At 41.5% G+C, this 22885-nt stretch overlaps 2 protein-coding genes across 10 annotated transcripts in view; one reads left to right on the top strand and one right to left on the bottom strand.

The window, feature by feature from the left end:
* Window positions 1-2: 2 nt before the first annotated feature.
* Window positions 3-19589, bottom strand: dync2i1 (dynein 2 intermediate chain 1). Of its 7 annotated transcripts, none has more exons than XM_052506517.1 (23): window positions 19519-19589; window positions 16502-16555; window positions 15693-16407; window positions 15546-15613; window positions 15045-15290; window positions 14764-14832; window positions 9518-9589; window positions 9052-9262; window positions 8702-8804; window positions 5328-5457; window positions 4919-5030; window positions 4660-4754; window positions 4403-4532; window positions 3979-4151; window positions 3534-3696; window positions 3101-3214; window positions 2738-2799; window positions 2503-2554; window positions 2344-2407; window positions 1973-2072; window positions 1591-1722; window positions 1248-1471; window positions 3-855 (listed from the first exon to the last, which is right to left on the bottom strand). In XM_052506517.1, the coding sequence occupies exons 3-23, from the start codon at window positions 16180-16182 to the stop codon at window positions 684-686; spliced, it is 2982 nt and encodes a 993-aa protein (XP_052362477.1). In that variant the 5' UTR covers window positions 16183-16407; window positions 16502-16555; window positions 19519-19589; the 3' UTR covers window positions 3-683. The 7 variants fall into 7 exon arrangements, with proteins under 7 accessions (XP_052362477.1, XP_052362451.1, XP_052362467.1 ...); XM_052506491.1 differs by lacking the exon at window positions 19519-19589 and adding an exon at window positions 18082-18105; XM_052506507.1 differs by lacking the exon at window positions 19519-19589 and adding an exon at window positions 17749-17921.
* A 433-nt stretch (window positions 19590-20022) lies between these two features.
* esyt2b (extended synaptotagmin-like protein 2b) overlaps window positions 20023-22885 on the top strand; it is a 47931-nt gene continuing 45068 nt past the window's right edge. For all 3 annotated transcript variants that reach the window (XM_035760662.2, XM_035760652.2, XM_035760644.2), the window contains exon 1: window positions 20023-20894. In XM_035760662.2, coding sequence (XP_035616555.1) covers window positions 20487-20894 — 408 coding nt within the window. In that variant the 5' untranslated portion in view covers window positions 20023-20486. The remainder of the gene's footprint in view (window positions 20895-22885) is intronic.

Genomic DNA, 22885 nt, shown 5'->3' with positions numbered 1-22885 from the left:
AATACATGAGATACTTTATTTAATGAAGTAACAAAAATCTTGAAAAATGATAGTTCTTTCATAGAGAAAATACTGTTTGTTATTGTATTAACATCACATCAATAAAATGAAAAGTAGCATCTATTCATTCACCATGTTGCTTAGCCCTGAATGTTTGGTGTCACACTTTGAGTAATTTGGATGGGAAGAAAACACCAAATCCATTTTTTTATTTTCTATAAAACACACAGAACAGACATTGTCGGTATGCAAATGCAAAAGTTGTTCATTTGTAAATAAGCACAAACAAAGCTATTTTTATTCCAATATTGTATTTCAATATCATGCCACTATGGCATCTACTGTATTTAGAATAACAAATACACAAAATAACTGAATGTGGAATGTAATAGAAATATATAGTCCATTTATATCTGCTTACATTCTGAAGTTGATCTCTTTACTGATCTAGAGATGACTGGGATGAACAAATTTGATCCAACACAGTGAGCCCCCTGGGTTGTATCCACTAGGAACCAAACGGAAGCAAACGGGGAGGGACTAACTGAATTTGTCCAATAAGAAACACTAGTGATATGTTATGACTCCCTATGACTCATTGCAAAAACTTTCAGTAAAAAAAAAACACAAAAAAAAACGTTTTAAACAGTTTGCACAAATGAATACACTCCTGACATATAACTTCAAAAGGCCTCCTGCATCATGATCTGTAGTTTCTCCAGGTCAGCAGATTCAGGCACTGTCAATCTCTTGCTGAAATACTGCATTTCTATCTTCCCCGACTGTGTTGCCAGTGATATTCCTGAATAGGTGTTCTGCTTTGCAGGGTCACCAAAAACAGCCATGGCTGTTACCCTGAGGAGAAAGAAACAGGAAGATGAACCAGGCACTATAAAAATGTATTATTGATGTGCGAATATTTTTTTTTTTTAAAACCTTCCCCCAATCACTAACTGGGGGATACATCACTCATATTTCATCCAGCTAAAATCCATTTATCTGCATTCTGCTTTTCATTAGTTATGAAGTATTTATACAAATGACATCTGCACTTTGTTGTTTCCATACTAATCTGTTGTTTCCATACTAATCCGTTGTTATTTACACAGAACCCTCCGCATGCTTTCATTTTGTGTCTTGGGCCATCGTCTGACAAACATTGAAATACATAATTCAATAATTTTGTAATTGAGAGTTTTTTGTGTGTGCAAAAAAGAAGAAGAAAAAAATAAGTCATTATTAATTACCTGTCAGCATCAATCTTTTCAGTGATCACAGGCTCAAAGTCTTTCTCCAGCAGGTCCCATATGTGAAGGTAGGAGGCAGCATCCAGAACACAGAAGACTGTTGGCCTGGTCTGGGCCCACTGTACTGACACCACCGGCTGCCCTGCTGTACTGCTGGTCCACTCCATCAGAGGCTGCTCACTCAGCACTGTGTGTAGTCTGACACTGCCATCCCCACAGCCCACCTGGAACACAGAGAAGCACACACACAGATCATACGTAAAACATTCACATACACACGAGCATGCACAAACGCACACAACATGAATCTCAGATACATCAATCTCAACAGCACTGATCTCACCAGGAATATGGGTTCTCCGAAGGGAGAAAAGTCGATGGAGGCGACATCAACGGGTCTGAATCCAACCACCTGAGGCCTGTAGAACTTTGGAGGAGCCTTTAACCCGTGACTGGTCCCATGGTTCACAAGACCCTATGAACAACACACATTGCCCAATACATACCATACGACACAGTGTGACTTCTGTTTATTCTGTCCACATGATCCTGGACATACTGGATGGGATGCGTCTCAAACGGCACACTATTCCCTATACAGTGCACTACTTTTTTAAAAACACGATTTTGAGACGCATCCACAACGTTAGTCATATCCAGGATGTCTAAAATGGCAAACAGTGAAACAGAGAGAGAAGATGGTTCATTGATTTGATACTGCTCACCATATTTGTGCCAATGAAAAAATGGTTGGAATCAGAAGGCAGAAATTTTAACAGCAGTGTCTGTAACGGTGTTGTTTTCTTAGCGTCTCGCGTCAAAGACCTGGAGAGAGAGAGAGAGAAAGAGACAGACTGAAATAAATACCCAGTCGTATCACTAGGTCACGAGATTCCAGGCAAAAAGACACGACACCAGCTGCACGTTAACAGATACATATTTGACCACTGAATCATATCAGTCTGGTCAGCTGACAACAACAACAACTGTCCGTGCGACATGTAAAAACAAGCTTGTTGTGTACCGCGGGGCCCACGTTGTGGTTATTTTTGGCCCACTGACTGGCAGTGATGAATTGAATATCTGTACGTCTCACCTCTCGCTGGTGGTGAGGACTGTGGAGCTGTGGAGCAGTTTCACTTTGCCCCCAGGCCGGAGCCCTGCAAGAGAAACAGCCAGGGTCAATTGAGTGGGAGAGAAAAAAAAATAAACATTGAAAGTAATGGAGGAAACATGTTAAACGTGACTGACTCACCCAGGTCTGTGTGCGAGCCGGCGTCGTTGGCTTTAGGGAGCTCCAGTACCACCTGTGGGACAGAGATGGTGACAACAGCATTGCAGAAGGACACTTCAATAATGACCCGTCTGTGCGGTTAGTAAACAGACCAATCCAATAATTCAAGATGACTAGTTATACAGTTAGTGTATAAGCAGTTATAGTAGTGATGCAAAAGCATGGGGCGGCGTTGTAGCATACTAAAGACACTTACCCATAGATTCAGAACCCCATTTCCATCAAGAGAAGCCAACTGGAATGACAATCCTGATGACTCTAAGTTTGAAATTAAAGGAAGACTTTAGCTCACCATAAATAAAACAAATGCTACTATAATTGTGTGTTTCTCATAGACCAATGTCCCAATTCTCTTTCCTTACTCCCAAAGTGTGCACTTGTTTACTTCCCTTCACAGATTTAAAAGAAAATGGCTGGTATAAGAAATATGGTGAAAACTCCAACTAGCCCCTGCCTGCACCAATCCAAAGCTTTTAGACTTGGGGAAAGTAGTAAACGAATGCACACTTCAGGAAAAAGAAGATATAATTGGGAGGCACACCAAGTCCAGTTGGAGTACCTTCGTCAGAAGCCAAAAGGGGAAGCTCTGGCCTCAGGCCCTCAGCCACGGTGGCAGGGACGGCCTCCACAGAGCTCACTGAGGACATGTGGCCCGACGCTGCCAGCACGGCATCTGATGACAGGGTGACAGAGGAGGTGACATTAACCTACTCAAAAGCAGGAGATGACGCTCCTGGAAACTAGGAGTTGATACGCATCTCTCTCGGTTCAAGAAGATATTCTTAAGAGTACATATTAAAGAGTAGATTAAGTATTTTCATATGGGTGTCATCCAAATCAAAATGCCTGCCTTGATGTATATTGTACATGCAATACAATAATAAACAGAAAGAGATGAGTAGTCCCGGCGCAAAAAAAAACTCAAACTTTTCATAAAAGCATGAAACTTGGAAAAATAACGGAGCCAGAGGAAAAATCTTTTGATTGCTGACCTGTGGAGAAGGTTGGGTGGCGGAGAGTCCAGTCGTTCTCCCCTATTCTTAAAGTGTAATGGGCACTGGCGTGCTCCCTCAAGTCCCACAAGACTACAGAACCCACGGACGTGCCCGCAAACACCAGCGTGGCTTTACCAGGGCTGAAGCAGCAGCATTGCACCTGAAGGGTAAAATCAGAGAGTTGTAGTCTTGTTTCCACTAATGCTGATGCCAACCTTCAAACACATACTCGTTGATAACGCCCATCAAATCCTAAACCAAAGCTTCAAATAGGGTCGCATAATTCCAGTAAATGCCCTCAAATTCTCAGATTTCCCAGAAATCCTGGTTGCGGTTCCCTGCTTATTCCGGGAATCTTCCAAAAAGGGATTTCTGGAAAACCTGGGAATTTTGGGAAACCCCATCTAAAACAACTCTCTGAGTTGCAGTGGTTTAGTGGCACCTCGGACTCGTAGACAAGAATCTTCTGTGGGCGGGAGGGCTCCCAGATGTTCCAGATACAGATGATGGTCTTGCTATCGAGCCGCACGGCGCTGGGCTTGGCTGAGGGGTTGTGCACGGACAGCATGGTCTGCCTCTGCACCTGGGAGAATTGAACCAGGCTGATCTGACGACCTGCGAGCAGGGAAAACAATAGGACCGAGACAAACTAGCTTATATACAAACATGGCAAAAATAGCATTGGTTGTTATGGGTGCTGCCTTTGGGAACATGGGCCAGACCTTCAGTTCAGGACAGTGGCAAGACCCAAGTTGCTGAAAGTGCATGGCATGAGCTAATTAGGGACTGTTCTACACTGCAATGACAGCTATGTGAATGGCTGAACACAAAGTACGAACATTATAACTGGGTGTCAGGTAACTTGCCATATAGAAATGGAAGCTTGGTATTGAGCTGTAAACACCCGTCGCTGAAAGAGAGAGTGTCTGCTTGAGTCCTCAGCTTCTTCAGTGATTGCTTCTCAGCCCTATCCTCTTCCAACAGTACCGCAACCACCTAATAATAACAGCAAATCAGAGAGCACAAAGCACTAGTAACGGCAAGAAGAGGGAAAATTTTGCAATATAGTGACGACAAAAAGGTTACTTTGATTCGAAGAAAAATGTAGCATCATAGGCTATACCTGTGAAGCTGAGCGCAGAAATGTTGCTAGGCGCTGTGAATCGATGCTCAGTTTGGTCACAGATTCATCAGACGCCTCGTGGGAAAGTTTAGGACCTGTTGCAGCGTGGGAATAAAACACATTCCAAATGGCAGCACATTCCCTACATAGTGCACTACTTGCTCTGGTCAACCGTAGTGCCCTATAAAGGGAGTAGGGTACTATTTTGGATGTAGTCATAGATTTGATAGAATACAGATCACAGTGCACGTTTCCTCACCTCCACAGCCTACGTTCCTCTCCGCAGGATGCTGTGTCCACTTCTCGCTCATCTCGATCTCCTCCGTTTGAATGTCGCGATCAGTATTGTCCTCGTTGCACTGGACGTAAGCCTGGAAAGTGAGGATGCATTGGGTTTATCACATTGATATGAATAAAAAGACAAGCAAGCTTACTGCCACAACGATGTCATTGACGAGCAGACCAGGGTTCAGATACTATTTGAAATCTTTCAAATACTTTTAGAGTTTTACGGTAGCCTGTCTGGAGTACCAGACGGGTGGCGTTTGCACTATTTGAAACTATTCTATTGGTTCCTTTGCGCCAGGCAAGCTCAATGAAGCCCAAATAAAGTATTTGAAATGATTTCGAATAGTATTTGTACCCAGGTCTGTTAAGCATAGGCAAACCTGTTTTGTGTTTGTTGTTCCAAAGTTTTTGATGTACATGTCATATTCATTGACAGGGGGCAGATCCAGGAGGGAGAAGGTGATGGAGTAGTCCAGGTCGATCAGGCGAAGCAGCTCTGTACTGCGTTTCCTGGGGTGGGCCCATATCACATACAGAGAGTAGGAGATATTATATAGCGGGTTTAGGAAACAAGGAAACACAACAGCTATCTCACTCTCCAACCAAGGCGCAATGAATTGAGGAGCAAAAATTGAAATTAAGGGGAAATTCAGCAACTCTTGGCGGATAGTGGAAGTTGATAAAAGTGCTTCTTTAACAATAAAGAACCAATATAGCTGCGATCAGCAACGAACGGGGTTCACAGGATGACAGAAAGGACACAAGATCAGTTGGGTAACAAAGCAAGCACTCCCATCCTGTAGGAGCAATCTTCCTTTATGTGCAATCAGTGAAAGCATTACTATGTTTATCTCTCAATATCACATTGATGACGCAAGTGACGTTTAGTCTAGTGCTGTAGGTTGGTCACCTTTCAATGCAGCAGGTAGTCATTATTAAAAGTCATTACTTCATGTAATTGAGTTTATTTACCAATTCCCGGGTCAAATCTGTTTGTGTAAAATGGTTTAAATCTCAGTTGCTACACTCGACACTAGCATAACAAAATACCGCAATACACTCTCACAGCTGTAATACGCTGAATAAAATATCCACTTTTCACTACGTTCAGACCAACAATATGCGATTATACAGAAATACTAATCACAATATTTCACATTGTTTGTCCAGATCATTTAAATCTAACATTCATTTGCATGAAACAAAGTCCACTTGATCAATATTTATTGCTCTAGTATCCTGTGTTGCCACCGGTGCCAATGACATCTATAGTGCCACTAACTGGTCTGGTGCAGCCATCTAAGGTTGCAGTGGCTTTATATTCACACAGTTTCTAAAGGACATATACATAAGCTGTGCGTACCATACTTCACGGCCCCTCGTCCATCTGTTCAGTTCTTATAGCCCTGGTGTGACATAGTGCCATCTAGCGGTGTACTGTGGCCGACATAGAATGCGGAAACTAATCCTCCTCAAATTCATTAGAGGCTAATTCATTGAGTCTATATACCAAATCTGGCATCAATCTGACTCATGGTTCATGAGAAGATGAACACAGATGATTTTGAGCATTAGTGTTAAATATGCAAAGATGTATTTTATTATATATAGTTTCCTTGTTCTTGCGGTTCATCTTATGGACGTCCAAATTGATAGGCCATTGTGGAGTTTGATTTACAGTGGTTTAAATGGACACCTAGGATTTATGATATAACTCCGCCATCTTTTCACCAATCCCTTAGCTTAATATATATTTTTAAAAATTGCAACCCTACCATGTAAAAAAAGTTATGTAATCAAAGGTCAATGTTCACTTTTTAATTTTTATATATATATATATATTTTTTTAAATAAGTCTTGACAGTACTTTTGACAGTATTTCAATTAGAAGAAATTATGGTTTGATGTGACTAAAATGCATCAGAAAGGTAATAGGAATTTCAGATCATCAGGCAATAATTTTGTATGATATTCTGTGTAGAAAATATCATTATTGATGATGTTCTTTTTCCCCCCAGTCTAATTTTAGTGCCCTCTGTTCCAATTACTCTGTTCTAAAGCCTGCTAGGCTTTAGGGAGACAGAAGACACATAACCGAGAGTCTTATCTTTCAGTGACGAGGTCATAATATGTTGTAGCTTAAACTGTTCAAGAGACACATTTGTAGGAATAAAACAGAAACCACAACTGTTTTTTTTATTTCAGATTATCTCTCAACTTAATTTTCAAATCAGACAACCCCACATGGGGTCGTGTCCAATGTTCCCTCTGATATTTTTCTGCTGATCGCAAACCTGAACCTTGTGAAATCTCTGTGCAACTTCCGAGACGCGTTTACTGTGAACACTGAGGCTGTAAGGCTTTAATTTATTGTTTTAACAGTGGCCAATCAGGCTCTACTGTGGCTATTTGATCATAATGTAGGCCTACCATGAAAAACAATAGTGAAAATGCATCACATAACATTTTAACGTGGAAATAGCAGTTCGATCTGCCTACAGTAGCAGCCAATGTGTGGTGTTCAATGTAGATCTCCATTCCATGAGACTTTTGAAAAAAAAAACACGCAGGGTTTGACATTAACCTGTTTATCCACTTGTCTTTCAGACAAAGAGGTGACTGAATGTTTTGTTTTGTTGTGTTGTTTGATGCAAGAAACCACTTTACAAAATAAAATGCATTTATTATTCCCATACAATTATTACAGAAAATCAGAAAAATTATTCTACCCTCTGCCTATTAGGTACTTAGCTTATTCAAGCCGGTGTCAAAATACACAACTGCCCCTTTAAGACATAAAAGAAAGCGCTTTACCCGATTCCCTTTTCAAAAGATGGCTAGATGCATGTACACGTTTTGTGCTCTTGTAGGAAGGAATCACTCACACATTTCTGACTACAAATGAGCTATAACTGGACTAATAACTCACTAACTAGCAAAGAATATAAACAAATGTGCACACGTGGCTATCCGCAGCTCAAGCTTTGATCTCAAAACAAGCGCTAATAATCCAGCTCATAGTGAATGGCACAAATCCATATATGGCAACGGTCTATTTGCATATAGGCCTACTGCAGCTCTGATTGGTTATGGCGCACCGGTATGTGTTGAGTATGGGCCTGAGTCGTGCCTGTCAATGCAATAGAATCCTATTCCAATGCGCTCTCTTGCATAGTTCGTTTTGCATACTAAGTCTTGCATAGTTAGTTTTGTTTCGGGATGTTGCATTGAAAGTGGCTAATATTGCGTTGACTCGATCACAATTCCCACAGTAAAGGGAAATGTTGATAGTGTTAACTAATGGGAGCTGCGTGCCAGTGTACAGTTTAGAAGGAACATTGGTTGTGAACCTTGGCTTTCAAGTTTCTAAGTCAAACTGGGGTGACGGACATAAGGGTTTAAGTGAGACTGCTTATAACAGTGCCACCTGTAGGCCAATCGGTGCCATTATTTTTGATGAAGTTACTCATGGCCTCTAGTTTCTGTGTGGCAAATAATTGAGATATTTGACCATGTAAAGTGGGAATAAATCTATCAATTCAGAGAATAACAATAGGTTTCAAAGCTTCACTGTGAACCCCTAATAACAATAAAAAAGCCTTATTGTAAACTTCCACTGTCCTCCAAGCGTTGCTGAATGTACTCTTCACATCAGTTGACTCACAGGGTTTACAGTAGGGCTCTGAATCTATCAATTTTAACCGCATTTCCCTCTCAAATTAATCACACTCACAGTTAGTTCCATTAGACTTACTTCTGTTTGCTGGCAACCTTTTTGCTGACCTCACGATGCTTCGCAGCGACAAAGTCCATGAACCTCCCGGGCTGTGAAACTTTACTTTGAGGCGTTTCAGAATCTATGGCCAAGAAATGTTTTCGTTATTCAAACAGGCTTCGTACAATTTGTCCTAAAAGACAGTCCTAAATAATAAACAAGTCTTTATTTTTCATACCAGGGTCGTATCAACCAAACGGGCTGAAACGGGGAGCGACCTACCAGAATGATCCAATAAGAAACAATATTTTTTGGTTTTCCATTCGAAAACGTTTTGCTATGGTACGCACTCTTGACTACGACCGAGTATTGTTGAGCATTTACCATACCTCTTGACCTTTTGGGTCTGTCGTCCTCCTCTGTGCTTAGCCTGGGCTGGACTCTCTCGTTCTCCTCATCCATGGCTCTCTGAATGGCCTCGATCTCCTCCCTCCTCTGTGAACTAATTTCCTCCCTCGCTTCTCTCTCTTCATGGCTGCGTGTCTGCTTTTCATCCTCTCCCTCGCTGTCATCCACATCCTCAAAATCCTCCTCATAATCCTTTGGAGAGATAAAAAAATAAAAAATAAAGTTTTAAGTTGCTCTTATAATGGTGTTGTAACAACTAGTAACACGTGTAACTACCATCTACCATTGTTGATTGTCAGTGCTTGAAAACATTTAATCACTCACCATTTTCTGGAAAAGCAATCCATTTAGAGCATGCGTGATATATAATGAAACAAAAGAAAAAAACTGAAATACAAATGTAGTTACTAAGAAAATTCACCCTCTATAGGCTTTGACTCGTCTCACCTCAAAGTCCTCTTCATAGTCCTGAGCTTCATCATAGCCACGGTCCTCAGCTGGGGCCTCCGCGATTTCCACCTACAGATGCAGTTCATTTCAGATGCAATTATTTTCAGATGCAATTCATTTCAGTCAATAGCTTGTAACTTCATGCGAGACCTGCGGTGCATTCAGTTTGGTTCAACATTTGCTAAGTTGCGGTTTGTACTTCATGACACGTTTCCCAAAACGGTGTTGACCGTTCGTCCTTTGAGGTACGTTTGCTCTTTTGGTGGGTGTGGCCTAGTCAATACGGGTGTGAACTTTTGAAATCACAAAACTTGTGCAGCACACCATACATAATCACCCTCTGAGCCACCATAATTGCGACGTTCTTTAACTGAACGCACCCCTATTAGTTAAATACATAGACAAATATACAGAGCATTTACAGAAATAGTATATCCATGTGAATGTTGCCATGCAACAAGCTGGAGCATGGGTGCATTCGGAAAGTATTCAGACCCCTTGACTGTTTCCACATGTCGTTACGTTACAGCCTTATTATAAAACTGATAATAACATTTTTTTACCCCCAACAATCTACACACAATACCCCATAATATATATTTTTTTTGCAAATGTATTAAAAATAAAAATCTGAAATACCTTATTATGAGACTCTAAATTGAGCTCAGGTGCATCCTGTTTCCATTAATCATCCTTGAGATGTTTCAACAACTTGGAGTCCACCTGTGGTAAATCCAGTTGATTGGACATGATTTGGAAAGGCACAAACCGGTCTATATAAGGTCCCACAGTTGACACTGCATGTCAAAGCAAAAACCAAGCCATGAAGTCGAAGGAATTGTCCGTAGTGCTCCGAGACAGGATTGTGTCGAGGCACAGACCTGGGAAAGGGTACCAAAACATTTCTGCAGCATTGAAGGTCCCCAAGAACATTGTGACCTCCATCATTTTTTAAATTGAACCTTTGTTTAACTAGGCAAGTCAGTTAAGAACAAATTCTCATTTACAATGACAGCCTACCCCGGCCAAACCCGGACGACGCTGGGCCAATTATGCGCCGCCCTATGGGACTCCCAATCACGGCCGGATGTGAAACAACCTGGAATCAAACGAGGGCCTGTAGTGACACCTCTTGCACTAAGATGCAGTGCCTTAGACCGCTGCGCCACTCGGGAGCCCACTTGGATTCTTAAACGGGAGAAATTTGGAACCACCTAGACTCTTCCTAGAGCTGGCCACTCGGCCAAACTGAGTAATCAGGGGAGAAAGGCCTTGGTCAGGGAAGTGGCCAAGAACCCGATGGTCACTCTGACAGAGCTCCAGAGTTCCTCTGTGGAGATGGGAGAACCTTCCAGAAGGACAACCCATCTCTGCAGCACTCCACCAATCAGGTCTTTATGGGAGACCGGCCAGACGGAAGCCACTCCTCAGTAAAAGGAAAATGACAGCCCGCTTGGAGTTTGCCATAAGGCACCTAAAGGACTCTGACCATGAGAAACAAGATTCTCTGGTCTGATGAAACAAAGATTGAACGCTTTGGCCTGAATGCCAAGTGTCACGTCTGGAGGAAACCTGGCAACATCCCTACGGTGAAGCATGGTGGTGACAGCATCATGCTGTGGGGATGTTTTTCAGCGGCAGAGAGTCTAGTCAGGATCTAGGGAAAGATGAACCGAGAAAAGTACAGAGAGATCCTTGATGAAAACCTGCTTCAGAGCACTCAGGACCTCAGACTGGGGCGAAGGTTCACCTTCCAACAAGACATCGACCCTAAGCACACAGCCAAGACAACGCAGGAATGGTTTTAGGACAAGTCTCTGAATGTCCTTGGGTGGCCCAGCCAGAGCCCGGACTTGAACCCGATCGAACATCTATGGAAAGACCAGAAAATAGCTGTGCAGCAACGCTCCCCATCCTAGCAGACAGAGCTTGAGAGGATCTGCAGAGAAGAATGGGAAAAACTCCCCAATTACAGATGTACCAAGCTTGTAGCGTCATATCCAAGAAGACTCAAGGCTGTAATCGCTGCCAAAGGTGCTTCAACAAAGTACTGAGTAAAGGGTTGGAATACTTATGTAAATGTCATATTCCAGGTTTATATTTTTTATACATTTGCAAAAATTTATAAAAAACTGTGTTTGCTTTATGGGATATTGTGTGTAGACTTGAGAAAATATATATATTTCATCCATTTTAGAATAAGGCTGTAGCTTGTAAGTCAAGGGATCTGAATACTTTCCAAATGCACTGCATGTGAAGGCAAGCAAAGCAATGAAGCCATCAACAAAAGGTGCCACTGCAAACATTTGCCAATAATGAAAGAGAAATATTAGAACAGGTTGGATAGTACTGTGGGGCCATGTTAACATAAACAAGCATTTAAAAGTTAAATGGGTTCTCACACACCAAATGCATATCAGCCAATGAAAAGCGGCGATATACATGCATGCGACGCTAAATCGTAGCTGGTCCAATCAGATAACACGTTAGCCCTATGCTAACCTCAACAGGTGGTACTGATTATAACCTGGCACAACTTCTTTAGCCTATGAAAGATCTTAATATATCTTTATATCCACCAACCAATGGCATTTCTTAAAATAGGTCAACCCTGGCCACTGGAGGGATATTTTAAACCTACAAATTCAAGGTTTACTTGATCTTTTGTTCTGTAACAAAATGTTGTGTGCCAATATTGCACTGATGCAGCCTTGACGAGGCTACTACTAATGTTTAACAACATTTTCACGGTGGCACATACTGCTAAAGCGGTTGACTCGCAATCTATAGTGCATTTAACTGTGGGTTTGAATAGCCCCTCCTCGCAGCAAGCATTTTTGTTGAGGAAAAAAAACTGTCCACTGCCGGTCCTTGATGCTCGCCAACCTTTGCCACAATCTGTGACAATTAAGTCCTTCTGTAGCTCAGTTGGTAGAGCATGGCGCTTGTAACGCCAGGGTAGTGGGTTCGATTCCCAGGACCACCCATACGTAGAATGTATGCACACATGACTGTAAGTCGCTTTGGATAAAAGCGTCTGCTAAATGGCATATATTATTATTATTATTAAGTGGTAGGCACTTTACACAAACAGTAATTTGACCAGTTAGTCAAATACATGTGAGAGTTGCTTTGATGATCAGAACATGCTGTTGGACTTACGTACGTTAACAACACTTCCATCCATGAAGAAGTGTTGGAACACGTCCAACTACTTCAACGATTCTAAGTGGCTGATGCACTTACAGTGGGGCAAAAAAGTATTGAGACAGCCACCAATTGTGCAAGTTCTCCCACTTAAAAAGATGAGAGAGGCCTGTAATTTTCATCATAGGTACACTTCAACTATGACAGACAAAATGAGAAGAAACTAATCCAGAAAATTACATTGTAGGATTTTTTAAGAATTTATTTGCAAATTATGGTGGAAAATAAGTATTTGGTCACCTACAAACAAGCAAGATTTCTGGCTCTCAAAGACCTGTAACTTATTGTTTAAGAGGGTCCTCTGTCCTCCACTCGTTACTTGTATTAATGGCACCTGTTTGAACTTGTTATCGGTATAAAAGACACCTGTCCACAACCTCAAACAGTCACACTCCAAACTCCACTATGGCCAAGACCAAAGAGCTGTCAAAGGACACCAGAAACAAAATTGTAGACCAGCACCAGGCTGGGAAGACTGAATCTGCAATAGGTAAGCAGCTTGGTTTGAAGAAATCAACTGTGGGAGCAATTATTAGGAAATGGAAGACATACAAGACCACTGATAATCTCCCTCGATCTGGGGCTCCATGCAAGATCTCACCCCGTGGGGTCAAAATGATCACAAGAACGGTGAGCAAAAATCCCAGAACCACACCGGGGGACCTAGTGAATGACCTGCAGAGAGCTGGGACCAAAGTAACAAAGCTTACCATCAGTAACACACTACGCCGCCAGGGACTCAAATCCTGCAGTGCCAGACGTGTCCCCATGCTTAAGCCAGTACATGTCCAGGCCCGTCTGAAGTTTGCTAGAGAGCATTTGGATGATCCAGAAGAAGATTGAGAGAATGTCATATGGTCAGATCAAACCAAAATAGCACTTTTTGGTAAAAACTCAACTCATCGTGTTTGGAGGACAAAGAATGCTGAGTTGCATCCAAAGAACACCATACCTACTGTGAAGCATGGGGGTGGAAACATAATGTTTTGGGGCTGTTTTTCTGCAAAGGGACCAGGACGACTGATCCGTGTAAAGGAAAGAATGAATGGGGACATGTATCGTGAGATACATGGCCCCTTCCATCAGCAAGGGCATTGAAGATGAAACGTGGCTGGGTCTTTCAGCATGACAATGATCCCAAACACACCACCCAGGCAACGAAGGAGTGGCTTCGTAAGAAGCATTTCAAGGTCCTGGAGTGGCCTAGCCAGTCTCCAGATCTCAACCCCATAGAAAATCTTTGGAGGGAGTTGAAAGCCCCAAAACATCACTGCTCTAGAGGAGATCTGCATGGAGGAATGGGCCAAAATACCAGCAACAGTGTGTGAAAACCTTGTGAAGACTTACAGAAAACGTTTGACCTCTGTCATTGCCAACAAAGGGTATATAACAAAGTGTTGAGATAAACTTTTGTTATTGACCAAATACTTATTTTCCATAATTTGCAAATAAATTCATAAAAAATCCTACAATGTGATTTTCTGGATTTTTTTTCTCATTTTGTCTGTCATAGTTGAAGTGTACCTATGATGAAAATTACAGGCCTCTAATCTTTTTAAGTGGGAGAACTTGCACAATTGGTGGCTGACTAAATACTTTTTTGCCCCACTGTATAATCATAATCAGTGCCACCTGCTGAAGTTAGCATAGGGCTAACTTTTAACATGCTATCTGATAGGACGAGCTACAATTTAGCATTGGGTCATAAGCAAGTAAATCAACACTTTTCATTGGCTTATACGCATTCTGTGTGTGAGAACCCATTGAACTTTAAATGCTTGCAAGTAATGACCCTGTATATCTATAGACAAGGCTTGTGAACTTGTCTGATTTTAGATGCACTGAAACATACAAAATGCTTCAGTCAATTTTGACAGACCCCAATTCAAAATGCAACGCTCTTGGTCTGAATTGGGTGTGTGTTAAGCAGCTATGGTCCAAAACAAATAGCCATGCTCTATTCTCATGCTAGCAGAGGTATTGACGGTAGATAGATATGGCCATGAGAAAAACCCCATCATGAAAAGAAGTCTTACGGGCTCCTCTGTGTCACTTAATTGTTTCTGACTAGACCTCCACGCTGACTCAGATCGCATCACTACTTCCTGGCTCACACAGGGGAAATACACAGGAAAAAAGAGTCATGAAAACACAAATACTATATATGAGGAACATCTATTGAAAAGGGAGAGGGACTGTTTATCACTTGTTGTTTTCTCCATATTCCCTTTTCCTATATTATTTTTTATACTTTTTTATGATGTAAACTGTGTAGTAAAATGCACTTTGAATAAACTATTGACTTTGTGACACTAACCTTAGTTTTAACAGTCTCTTTCTTATCCTTGTGAACTCTGAGGTCTGAGGATGATGATGATGATTTCTTGGCGCTGGTCCGTTCAGTGGAATCCCTCTCAGGAATTGCTTCTTCTCTGTGCCTCCTCTCTCTATGTTTATCCCTCTTTCCCTCCATCTCTCTGTCCGATCCCTTTCGTTCCCTGTGCACTCGCTCACTCTCCACTTCTCTGGAATCACCGTCATGTCTCCGTCTTTCACCTGTATCCTGTAACAAAAATATACCCCAGGATGTGAGCCAGGGTGTAGGTTGAAGTTGTCCCTGGATTCTGCTCGTACATTTACATCTTGAATCAGTTTTACATTTTAACCACTAACGGTTAAGAAGGTTAGGATTGGGGGAGGTGATGCTGATCCTAGATCTGTACGCCAGCGGAACCAGTCAGACCATTGGGTTGTTGATACCTTATTTTTTAATTTGGGGAATAAAGAACATGTTAACGACAATATTGAATACGCTTACGTGTTGTGCTCTCTCTTTGTGTCTCCTTTCTCTCTCCTCCTTTTCTTTTCTATGTTGCTCCCTGTATTCTGGAATAAAAATAACAATGTATTGACATACGATGACTAGTGAGGTAGTAAGGTATATTTTTCACCTGGATAACTTTACCTCTTTCTTCCTTTTGTCCTGAATGCTCTTTGTCCGTGTGTCTTTCTTTTCTTTCCTTGTCTTTCTGCGATCTGTCCTTGTAGTGTTCACTCTCTTTCAGATACTCCCTCTCCTTATGTCTATCTCTCTTCTCACGATCATGCTCTCTATCCCTGTCTCTCCCTCCCTCCGCCCTCTCCTCATTTCTCTTTCTATCTCTGTCAGACCTTCGCTCCCTGTCCCTCTCCCCTGTTTCACTCTCCTTGTTTTTCTCCTTCTCTTTATCCCTGTCGCTCTTCTTCAGCGCATCTCTTTCCCTCTCCCTTGTCCTCTCCGTATCCCTTTCTCTGGCCTTTACCCTTTCCCTATCCCTGTTTTCTTTTTCTTCTCTATCATGCATTTTGTCCCGACTGTCTCTGTCCCCATTCCTGTACTTAACATTCTCTGTGCCTTTAATAACCCTATCTTGCGCTCTGCTCCTTTCTTTGTCTCTCTCCTCCTTTTCGCCCATCCTGTCTCTCGAGCCGTATATCCTTCTGTCTTGATGCCTGTCCTTGTCTGTATCTCTGGGTTTTGTTCTCTCTCGGGTCCCATCTCTCTCTCTGTTCTTCTCTCTCTCCCTTCTGGCCTCCCTCTCTGGGTCTCTGTGGCGTCGCTCGACTGACTCCCCCGTCCTATGTCTTCTCTCATCATCTCTCCTCCTGCTGCTGCTAGATTCTTCATCGTGTCCTCCACCCTGACAACAAGACACATTATTCATTGCACATGATACAATCGAAGCAAGCTTATCATAAAACATTTTGCTACACTTGTCAGGTGACTGAATTTACCCTTATGTGCCTCCTAAGGTCATCTGATTTCCATGTATCTTCCTTTGTTATTTTCTAAATAATAGACAAGGAATACATCATTATTCTCACTGACAATAAGCACAGCAATAACCAAGACTGACTTTGCTGCAAAGAATATTGATGCATAGCTATAAATGTAGCTAGCTAGCTATGTTAGTTATCAATTGGTTTGATAACCAATCAACTAACGTTAACTAGTCTTGCTTGTATATTGTCCTCTAGCAATATAGATAGCTAACGTTACTAAGTTAGTTAGATAGCTAGCTAAAGCAGGTTATTCCTGGCTGGACTGGACGTTGGCGTTAGCTAGCTAGCAAGCTACTACTACTGTACGGGTGAGATGTAGCTAGTTAGCTAAATTAGCTAGCCTAACGTTACCCATCTCTACATTTGCACGCATATATGTGTAAAATTGTTATGTATTTAGTCACCATTTTACCTTATCTGTAGGCATGATATCGTCTGTCTCTTCCTCATGAAATATTCAATTTATATCACAAATAAAGATTACGAATGTGTGTTGACATTATTCAGCGCCTTGACACCAGATTTCGATTGCGCAAGCGCACTTGACTGAAACTAAGGCGAGTGCGTCATGTTCTCTTGACAACAGGATTGTCAACCGATCGAAGAGCTCTCTGGACGCAAAGAACTTATCGCCATGGATACACAGTCCAAATATATCAATAGCAGATGCATCTATTTATCATGGCAAGTCCAGACCCTGTTCGACAATGACTAAATTCCATTATATTGACAAGTCTGTATAAAGCCATATAATCATCATTCAGATTAAAACAAATTAAAAACTGCATGAATGTGCTTTATTTAGTGTAGCCCGGGTGCTAGTCAGTTTCTGCTCTTATGAAATTGTATGGCCCGAACAAAGCAAAGACCAGCACATGGCGTTATTAATCTGGTATTTATGGTTTCATTTTACCGTCCAAACGCATTGTATGCAGCCGGCAATACACTCATATTCCCCGTGGACCGGTTCGTACCTAAAATATTCTCCATTCAGGATGCAAAATCGTCGATTTCCTGCTTAACTAGATTTAATGGCGAGAAGGCAAAATAAAAAAACTATAAAAAATATGTATTTTTATATTTTATTTTTGGGGATTAATCACATTCTTTATTATTTTGTTGTTTTCTTTGTATTATTATATATATATATTACATATTTTTCAACAATAATTACAATATTACACATCAATACACCGTACCTTGCTTGTGGCTAATGCTACTTCCTGATGTTGAGTCCTGTCAGGGGTAAACAACAGACTGCTGCAACCTAATTGGCTGAACGCGATAAGCGTCCTTGACTAGCTTTCAGTGGCATTAACCACTCTAGCATGGTGATGTTTCATAAAGCAAGTACGCATATTTACCCCGTTTTCTTCAGAATTTTCTCCATTAAATCTAGTTAATAAGGAGGAAAGCGATGCATTTGTAGCCTGACTGGATAATGTGTTTAGCTACGAACCGGTCCAAGGGGAACACCAGTGTCTTGCGTGCTGCATACAATGCGGTTGGACGGTAAAATGGAAGTTACTTACTATTGACATCTTTCGGCCTGTGGGCTATGAACTGTCATGCCAAACTGTTGGCAAACAGGGCACAAAATATCAGGGCACAAAAAATGTTGGCAAACAAGGCACAAAAAATCTGATATATAAAAAAGTGTATATATATATATATATAGCATATATAGATATATATATACACACAAAAACTAACTTGTATTTATTCAGTGTAGCCTAATTGAGACCAGGGTCTCATTCCCAATGGTGCCATTAGTAGCCTACAAACATTTTCTCACGAACAGGTAAACACATTAACATTAAAACCAGAATAATAAAAATAACCACAAAGCACAACATCAACACCATAATTTCAACACATAAACCACTACAATCACTCGAAACAATTGCAATCCCCAATAAATTAATTCAATACCAGAGTCCTAAACAGCCCTAGTAGCACCAGGAAATCAAGATGCAAGGAATTTTGTAGTTTATTCCTACAATGGGGGACACTAAAACTAAAGGAGGATTTATCTAAATTGGTTGAGACCAGAGAGACCGCCAGAGCTAATCAACCCTGCGAGCGTGTTTGGTAGCTCATTCTTTATTCGTTAGCAACGAAGTCAGGTAAATTAGAAACTTGTGTAGTAGAGCTTTGTAAACAAAATGGGAATAATGATGGGACTTTATGAGGACCAGCCAACCTTTTGATACAGGATGCAGTTGTGAGTAAAACTGTCACCTGTGATAAAGTGAAGGTCGCTATGGTAGAGGGCATCCAAAGATTTAAGTGTAGTGCCTGCTGAAATCTGGTAAAAGGTGCCATCACCATAGTCAAGAAAGGAAAGTTGACTGTACAATCTGCTTCTTAGGGAGAGGCTAAATATATTTATTAAAAAGAAGCCCACTTTAAATCTGAGCTTTTTAACTAGTTCATCCATGTGTTTTTTAAACATGAAGTCTTTGTCAATCCAAATGACCAGATATTTATAGGCGCGAATCGATGGGAGAAGCATCCAATGAATAAATATGAATTCATCTGAAACATTTTTTCAAGAATTAGATAACAACGTGTTTGTATTCTTGCCCACATCAATCAAGTACACGTTTGAAACAAACCAGGGCTTTCTGTAAGGTGACAAAGTCACATTGCAGCTCTAACATAGTCTGGTCAACAGTTGGGGCTATGACGTACATAAATAACAACGTTGTCAGCATACAGATGAACATTACACGTTTTAACAGATAGACCAGTATTATGTATGTAAATAGTAAAGAGACTACCGACGCCTGCGGTACACCTTTTGTAATATCCAGGAAACTTGACACCATCAGAAATTATGCAGGGAGTCCTATCTGACAGATAATTCTCAAACCACTTGCTAGAAGCCTGATCCAGACCTATTTCAGTCAACCTTTGAATGAGGGTGTGATGGTCATTCGTGCATTATGTTTTGAAAAGCCACTTACCGATGGGCTAAAGTAAAAGTGACGAAGATGATGATGGACGAAGAGGATAACTGTTGTCAATAATAATAATAATAATAATTATTATTATTATTATCACTTAGTGGTCCATACATGAGCATGTCTCTACAGTTGCTCGGCACAGGCTGGCGATTTTGTGCCTCTATCGCATGGAGCTGCCTTGACCAACAGTTCCCTGATGGAGTAGAAGTTGACGTTTATTGTCAGGAGTCTTGACCTGGAGGCAGAACTGAGTGATTTCCACTTAGGCCCGCTGCAAAGTCAGAATTGGCTATATTGTAAAAATGTATGAAAACTAAAATGTCTAAAATGTCTTCATTGTCAATTAATTAATTAATTGTTAATTGTTAGGTATTAGGGTTAGCAGTGTGGTTAAGGTTAGGGTTAGGTTTAACACACAGGAGGTTGGTGACACCTTAATTGGGAAGGATGGGCTCATGGTAATGGCTGGACTGAAAAGACATCAAACACATGGTTTCCACGTGTTTGATGTCATTCCATTTACTTCTCCTAACTAGTATTATGCGCCGTCCTCCCCTCAGCAACCTCTACTGGTTTAACATCAGATGTTCTGACTTTGTGGCTGTGCCAGCTATTGACCACTGTGCAAAACTGCCTCCAGAATAATATTCATGACGAAAAACGTTAACCTGAGAAGGAGTACAGAACGCGAACGTGCGCTGAGAGATGAGCACGTGTGTTCGAAGAGTGAGACTGCAGTAGTTATGGCAAATGGACTACACGAACTCAACTCGGTATTAGGGAAGCAAGCAGGACAAAATGGGTTTGGATGCGGGTGAACTAACGTGAGCGTAATCTGGGGTTGATAGAGGGTCTTTGCGCTCTGCGCAGGAGGTTGAACATTGGTGATAGTTTAATAAAGAATAGCAGAAGCCTCGGTTTAGGTCTTTACTCTAAAATCCATCAAAACTGTGGGCGCAAAGCAAGGAATGTCAAGAGACAGTATGACGGCTGTTCGAGGTACCCATGCACATAATGGGAGCTCTGCTGGATCAAAGGAGAATGGGCAAAACGTACCGAGCCATGTTCACGCCGAACCCAATACCAACGTCGTTCCACCAGGAGACATCGGCAATGACACGTCTGGGTCGTCTGCGGGTGACCTAACCAAGACATGGATTCAGTTTACGAAGACATTCGTGCTCATTTTCCCCATATATGTTTTGGGATATTTTGAATTTAGTTTTAGTTGGCTTCTAATAGGGCTTGTGATATTTTTCTGGTGGAGGAGAAACACAGGAGGCAAGAACACCCGAATGTACAGAGCCTTGGCATTCTTTGAACAAGAGGAGAGAAATGTCCAACAAAGTCTGACATCTTCTGATTTGCCATCATGGGTAAGATCAAGATTACTTTATAAAGGTGCCTTGGATACTGTCATTGTGCATACAATATTCTCACTATCCCACTATTAAATTAGTCACTCTGGATTATTATATGACGACTACATTTGGTATATTCAAATGTAGAAGTCATATAATTATCCAGAAAGTTTGAATGTGTTTTTTCTAATACCAAAATAAGCCTATTGTGTAGGCTACAGCACGTGACTAATCACTTTTTAGTTTCTTAGAAAACCATCACCTGATCAGTGTTGACATGTAAAGCTCTGATCACGCAGCTGTCCCCAGCAGTGACATTAGACTAAGCCCCCCAAATACAGCATGGCACAATGGTAAACTGGACACCGGGATGGGAGGGACACGTGTCCCAGAGGAACCCTGTTATTTTAAGACACATTGCCCGTGCCACTGTTCTGGTAACTAACAACACTTTGCATGCATTATTATGCCTGAAAGATGCACCCAGTCTAACCTCACTTATTGTTAGCCTGGTCCCAGATCTGTTTGTGCTGTCATTGGCATGACAGTGAGTGACAAGGACCACTCTGATGGCATAAACAGACTGGATGGCATAAGCATAAACAGTCTAGCTAAATTTAGGGCCCTACGATAGACCATACAATAATGCCATCTGAACCAAGTTGAAGACTAGGCATATACTACTAGGCATATACTACTAGGCATATACTACTAGGCATATACTACTAGGCATATACTACTAGGCATATACTTGATGACAAGATAATATTATTTATAATGTCTGTGCTTCTGGAGATCTGTTGCTCAGCAAGTGTCTAACTAGGACAGTCTTTAGTTTTTGTCTGTCTCTTCTGCCCTTTCAGCTGACAAGGTGACTACTAATTTGGTTAAGGGGAAAACATGGGGTTACATGACCAATTTTCACCCTATTTTTATCCTAAATGTTTGGCATTGTCACACTGTGTCATGCCTTGTGGCTGGCTTCGTTTCCAAGACACAATTTTCCAAAGGGCTCTGTAAAAATAGTCCTTATGGGCACCTTTTAATGTGTATAGAAGCCTGCTGAAGGTAGTGTGATGAACTAGATCGGAAGGTCTCTCGAAAGAGGATTTAATTTAGAGGGAAATTAAATGTCTGCCTCAGAGCTGCTCCACACAGGGAGCTGCCAGCAGCATCGATTCAGCAAGTCGGTATATTACCGCTTTCTCATCAGAATTCACTAGTCACTACTGTGCTGTGCAGTGCTAAACTGTGCCTAGCAGTACTGAGCTGGACTGGCTGCACTGTGTTGTGCCCTGTTCTTGGCAGGCTGCCATAGGCACGCCTCAGGTACTGAAGGAGAGACTGACCGCTGGTGCTCAGCTGCCTCAGTCTGGACACTCCCAGCTGATCACTCAGACTGAGACGCTGAAACGTGTGTGTGATTGTGTGGATTTTTGCGATTAACGTGTGTGTTACTTCCTTTTATTGTATAGAAATTTATATTTTTGTATCTACAGGGCTCATCTGTAAAATAGACCTTGGTCTCAGCGTGACTTCCCTGTCAAAATAAAGGTTAATTAAAAAAAATTGTAATGTGACACTTGGGTTGTGTTTCTGAAGAGAAGGAGCAGGAGAAGGAGGTATCTGAAACAAGGAGCTATACAAAAGCGTCCTGTCCTCTGGGAGATACACTCACTCAGACAGAGTTGCTCTTCCACCACACTGAAATACACCTATTCCCTATGTCAATAGGATGATCTAATAGACACGAAGGTACAGTAATAGTTGCCCACCTCCTTGTCAAGATAGTACAAGTATAATGTGTTCTAATCCTGCTCTCTTGATTGGAATCGAAATCCACAGTCCGCAATCTCCACATTTGCGCCCTTAGTTTCAGTGCACATACTGTACCTTTGAGTGAGTGGAAAGGAAAGTGTAGATCATGTACACACAGCAGTGTAACACATCATCTATAAACATTGCTCTATAGGTTTGTCCTAGAGACAAGTAGCAGAACAGGAAGA

This window comes from Oncorhynchus keta, chromosome 4 (assembly GCF_023373465.1).
Source record: "Oncorhynchus keta strain PuntledgeMale-10-30-2019 chromosome 4, Oket_V2, whole genome shotgun sequence".
Lineage (NCBI taxonomy): Eukaryota > Metazoa > Chordata > Actinopteri > Salmoniformes > Salmonidae > Oncorhynchus > Oncorhynchus keta.
The sequence above is the reverse complement of the archived record's forward strand: the minus strand, read 5'-3'. Positions and strand labels throughout refer to the sequence as shown.